General features: G+C 35.8%; 1 protein-coding gene across 1 annotated transcript in view; it reads left to right on the top strand.

Moving 5' to 3' along the window:
• The first annotated feature begins 203 nt into the window (after positions 1–203).
• The window catches only part of LOC107677643 (protein naked cuticle homolog 2-like), a 45,669-nt gene continuing 39,831 nt past the window's right edge, over positions 204–6,041 (top strand). Inside the window, exons 1-3 of the mRNA XM_016472629.1 lie at positions 204–346; positions 984–1,010; positions 1,120–1,205. Coding sequence (XP_016328115.1) covers positions 322–346; positions 984–1,010; positions 1,120–1,205 — 138 coding nt within the window. The 5' untranslated portion in view covers positions 204–321. The remainder of the gene's footprint in view (positions 347–983; positions 1,011–1,119; positions 1,206–6,041) is intronic.

The raw sequence follows: 6,041 nt of genomic DNA, 5'->3' as shown, positions 1-6,041 counted from the left end.
AGTGTGTTGCCTGTGTTAGTTCTCTAACACATGTCCTGTAGGGGGCAGCAGTGGCGCTGCAGGGGGCCGGACTGAACTGAACTGAACTGAAGGTGCCCCTTTCTCCTGCACTTCACTTCGCTTCATATCTTCATCTGCAGCGGACCATCATCTCTTGAGCTCCGCCGACAGACGCTTTTCTTCGCTCTTCTGTATTAAAGTCGCTCGTGTGTTTCCTGAATCTGAGGGATTTGTCTTTTTTATTCCTCTGAATATATATGGATATAATGTTCAACTTGGACCGAGAGATGCACAAGTTCTCTTAACCACAGCAGTGATACAATGGGGAAACTTCACTCAAAACATGGTGAGTTGCACATCTACCAGTCACATAATCGCTAAATATGTGTGTACGCGTATGTTTATTGCTGATTATTGAGTTAAAGGAACTTTTCTGTCTCATAGCATGATTTTAATCTAGTCTGTTCTACTATTTAAATATAGCTTTTAACTTTTTGTGTAGTTTTTTAAATTACTTTTTCTTAACTTTTTTTTTTTAAGTGTTGAAAGGTAGAATTTTCCATTTGTTATTAGGCTGGAATATTATTATTTGTTAGCCTTTTAATATTATTATTAATTTTCTATTGGTTTATAAATAGAATCGAATGCATCTCTGACAGTCAGGCCAGCAGAATAAAAGTTCTGAGATTAGAAATGTCATTAGATTATGATTCTTACATCATGAAAGTAGCTTCGTTTTTCTCTAAATACTGAAAAATGTCATTTCTGATATTAAAAAATTCCTCCTGAGGTCTTATGGAGGTAATGATCAGATCTTTAGGACAACATCGATTAAACATAGTCATAATAATTCGGGAACCATCCATTTATATATCATTTGGACACATATTTTGCCAATCCTATCTATGCATGCTCTTGAAATGCACATGCATAACTATGTTATGAATAATACTCAGATTTTTGTCTTTGTCATTGGGATGCAGCTTGCAAACGTCGGGAAAATCCTGAGGGTGAGTTTTGCATTTGACACAGTTTTGAGTCTTATTTTTGTTATACATTAACTATTTATGGCTTGGACGTTGCAGAACATTTCCTAATGCTTTTCAAATCCACTTTCAGGGGATAGTTTTGTTGTGAACGGCATTATTTCTAGAAGAGGAGTTGAAGGCGGCGAAAGATATGACACCAATCTGAAAGATTATAAGGTAAGAAATGGCTGTTTTTTGTGCATTTGCATCTGAATCTGTCTGGTTATCCATCATAAGGTGAGTTAAGGCTGCTCTGTGCCTGCTCAAAATTCAGCATAAAAGCCAGACTAAAAGATGCCTGCTCTGACAGCCTCCAGTATCAAAGTATACAGTTGTAATTGCTGTGTAAATGCATTTATGCCTCCTCTGAGCAGCATTATAAACAGTGTGTAAAGATGCCTAAATGCCACTTCAGAAGCGCTTCTGTGCCGCTGTGTAATTTAGCAATACATCCGCATCTGTCTTCTAAAGCAGCATCCTAACTGAAATCCAACGCAGTATCTGACTGTTCTACATACAAAAAACACTTCTCTTGGAAAAACCCAACTAATTTCAATCCATGTTTCCAAAGGCTGTAGCATATGCATTAGAAAATATAATGAACCAATATAAATTTTTAAATTCCAAGAATCAATCTATGCTGTTTTCAGCTGATGCATGAACAAAACTTCATGAAACATTATTTGTAATGCCTCACATCCATTAAATCACAATAATCCTTGCGCTTTGTTACTTTTGATATGAAACAAAGTCCCAGCTTTCAAATTCTGTCTATTTTATCATGAAATTCAAACAATAAATTTGGTTTCGGTGCTCTTTAATTTGGCATGACAGATTGCTGTAGCCTCACGTGAACTGATCATCTCTTGCTCTTTACTACTAGTTACGGCACAAAATAAACATGAATAAACATCAGAAGGTGTTAAAAGAAACAGAAAAACTGAAATGAATCATGGAATCAATTAAACAGTGTTTTAACTGCAGAAAAGACATCAATAAAACGGCTTGTAAACAATGTCATGTAAGAAAAGCCATTCAGTGACCATAAACGCAATAGTTAGCTAGAAAAATGAACTCTAGAAAGAAGCATTTTGCTAAATATATGCACTATATTACATATTGATTATATTTTAACTTAACGTGCTCTTCAATATCTAATGCATGTTTGAATAAATCCATCATGAACACAGTTTATAACATCCACTGTTTTTTAAATGTTTATATTTCAACAATAAACTGGAGTAGAAAAATAATTATATCATTAAAAAGTTAGTATAATAAATCATAATATATTTATATGAAATAAAATATATATAAAAATATTATAAATTATAATATTTTTATTATAACATTAAAATTTCCTTGCATGCAATTTTTTATTTCGTTTTTTTAATGTTTGGTTACAAATATAATATATATTTGTTATATAAATACGTTATAAATTATAATACATTTTATTTTATTACATTTTTGAATGTTTGTTTACAAATCACTTTAATTTAGTAATGCACCAACTGACAGGGTTTATTGTCTAGTTAGTTGAGAGAGATATTTTGTCCTTGACATGCACTGTACTTGATCGCCTATATATCCAAATGAGATCGAAATTTAATCGAATCACAAGCTCGTGAATCAAACTCAAATTGACTCATGAAATGTGTCTCAAGTTTGCTTGCTGCTAAGACATAGGATACATATACACAGCACAAAATAACGGAAAATAGAAAAATAGTTTTAGAACTTTTTTTTATCTGTTTTGTATGGTTGCAGTACATTATGGGATTGCTTTTTCCTTTAAAGGATGGATGCATGCAATGCTGCCTTAAAATTTGGCCCAAAAATGGTATCTTTGAGACTAGATTTGCTATGCTTTTATAAAAGTAACCCATGAAATGCGTCTCAGAATGAACTATTCGGCTGTAAGGTTTTTTTCCCTGTATCTTGGTGGAATCGCTCAAGAGCCCAGACGGGAGCTGTACCACAGAAGGAACAACTTGTGGTGAGCCCCGCTGCCAAAGACCACATTCCCACTACCGAGAAATCATCATTACAGCGGCTGAAACAAACAGACGGGAGTGTGCTTTCACAGGGCTGTGCAGCGACACGTCCAGCTCCTCAAGAGGTGGAGAGCTGCTGTTGTTTTGTCGTGTTTGGCAGTGAGACAGCGCCGCGGTGGCTGTTCGCCGGTGGGACTGATGGGTTTTGACGGGCCGTTCCCTGCGGGACTGTGAAATCATCGGCGGGCGTTGAAGGTGCAGAAGCAGAGGCTTTTGTGATTGACAGCTGTATTAAGTAACAGCTGAGAGTCGCGGTTAGTGACATGCATAACATCTGCTTGACACGTTCAGATTATACAGTGACTTATAGGAGTGTCAGATGTCCAGATTGTCTTTTATATATCTAGGCCGGTCATTTTTTGCTCTTTCTCCTCCACTTGAGCAGCTAGCAAGAGTTTTGTCTCATTCTCCGACCACACAATGCTGCTATTTTCTGGCATTTTTCATAAACTGACAGTTTGACAGCCCTAACCTCAGTGATTAACAACAGCAAAGAAGTACATGCCTCATGGCATACATGTGTCAGTAATTGTGTTCACACCATACATTTGAATATTGCAGTGATTTAATGCACTTTTTACTGCACTTGTTCAGACAGAGATTTATTAGTGCCTCTCATTTAAACTTCAGTGATAAAAACGCTTTTTTGAATCATTTCTGTTGAAGGGTTCAGAATGTCCCGTTCAAAGAATCAATTCAAAAGTCAATCTAAAAAAAAGCTCTGATTTGATTAATTAAAATTAAAGACATTCAAGTCTATCAAGTTTGTTCAAATCATTTGTGTGGATGGGTTCAAACTGTCAAGGAATCATATCAAAAGTCTTTGACTTTATTCATTGAATTGGACCGAAATTCACAGGAATCAACCAAATTGACTCACTTGAACAAGTTAGTTTGATTCATTTCTGTGGATGGGTTCAAACTGCCCATTTCAAAGAATCAATTCAAAATACGATCACAGAAATCTCAGAATTGATTCACTTAAATGGACAGAAATGGACAGAAATTAAGCAAACAGACTCTAAGTAGTTTGTTTGATTCATTTGTGTCTGTAGGTTCAAGCTGTCAAGAATTGATTCAAAACTCAATCTCCGAAGTCTCTGAATCAATTAATTGAAGTAGACTGAATTCACAAGAATAAATCAAACCAACTTTAACATGAAGTTTGTTTGATTAATTTCTGTGGATTGAATCAATTTAAAATCTCAAAAAATCTCTGAACTGATTCATTAAAATGGACAGAAATTCACAAGAATTATTCAAACCAACTCAGAAATGGACAGTTTGATCCCATCCACATAAATGATTTGAACAAACTTGTTAAACAATCAGCTCAAAAGTCAATCTAAAAAAAATCTCGGAATTGATTTATTAAAATGGTCAGAAATACACAGGAATGAATCAAACCAACTCGAATCATTTGTGTGGATGGGTTCAAACTGTCTATTTTAAAGAATCAAATCAAAATTCTATCTAAAAAATCTCACAGAATTGATTCATTGAAATGAACAGAAATTCACAAGAATGAATCATACAGACTCTAGCAAGTTTGTTTAAATTATTTCTGTGGATGGACTCAAACTGTCCGTTTTAAAGATTCAATTACTATGGACAGAAATTCACAGGAATGGAACAAACCAACTCCAAGTTAGTTTGAATAATTTCTCTAGATGGGTTCAAAATATCCATTTCAAAGAATCAATTCAAAATTCCCCGAATTGATTCTTTGAAATGAACAGAAGTTGGCAGGAATGAATCAAACCAACTCTAACAAGTTTGTTTGATTCATTTCTGTGGATGGTTTCAAACTGTCCATTTCAATGAATCAGTTCAATGATCAATCTCTAAAGTCTTCATTGAAGCTGATGTGTCTCATTATGCCAGACTCTCACATGTGGTTTCACGTCATTTCAATTAGTCTCACGCTGAAGGATGTCATAGTAAAAGACTCTAACTGATGATTAACCTGCTCTATTAGAAGCCTTATAAAAGTCCTTCCCCTCACGAATGGGAAAGTTATTTGGGAAAATCTGACAGCGGCCTTGAGGGGAAAGCACCGGCGGCGGCGCGGGACACGTCATGTGTCATTAATGGGCAGGTCCAGGGTTTGACTTCTTCAAAGTTTTGGCTCTGATTTGTGTTTTGTCAGTCGTCAAGTACCTGAAAGACTCTGAAACTGTGAGCAAGAGAGCGAGAGACTTTTGATTCGTGATAAGACGCGTTTAGGTTGTTTATTTAGGGTGGATGAAGTGAAAGAGGCACTTTCAGACTAGAGCTTTTGATGTGAGTCCATTTCAGGTCAGCTTTTGGTTGATGTGAAACTCCGGTTTGGACCAAACAACCAAACCACGAGTCACTTGATTGAACTAGTCTTGTTGCATAACATGTTGTAGTTTAGATCACAACAAGCATTTTCTTGTGATGCCATATCGCTTTTGGATTTTCATTGCAAATTAATCTGCAGTATCTCATATTGTGTGTATTTATGTCTAAGCAAACAAAACAAATGTGTGTGTGTGTGCATCTGAATTAGGCTTGTGAATCATGCTGCTGTCTAATCTGCTCTTTGTGATTTTTGAAAACATAATAGTAATCACAGGTTTGTTGTGCCATGTTTATTCTGCTGTAAACAGAATCCTTGTTAACAATGTGTTGATGAGTTGCAGGGATGAATAGTTTTTGTTGTGGGAGCCGAGCGTGCGCAATCATAATTGAATGTCCATTGCATACATTTATTCAAAGAACTTTGTTAAAAAGCAACGATGGAAGAGTTGGAATGAGATGGAATTATTTGCTGCTGAAACCGCTTAATTTGCACTAAACCCAGAACATTCCTTGAAGTTAATGGAAAAGAGGGAATGTGTCTAATAATTGTGTCTGGCCGCCTTTTAAAGTCAGCTTTAGGATTTGGGAGGCAGGTAAAATCCTGATGGCCTCAGATTAGAAAAGGGCCAGA

The sequence above is a fragment of the Sinocyclocheilus anshuiensis genome, unplaced genomic scaffold, assembly GCF_001515605.1.
Source record: "Sinocyclocheilus anshuiensis isolate Anshui unplaced genomic scaffold, SAMN03320099.WGS_v1.1 scaffold796, whole genome shotgun sequence".
Taxonomy (NCBI): Eukaryota; Metazoa; Chordata; class Actinopteri; order Cypriniformes; family Cyprinidae; genus Sinocyclocheilus; species Sinocyclocheilus anshuiensis.
This window is presented reverse-complemented; position numbering and strand designations above follow the sequence as displayed.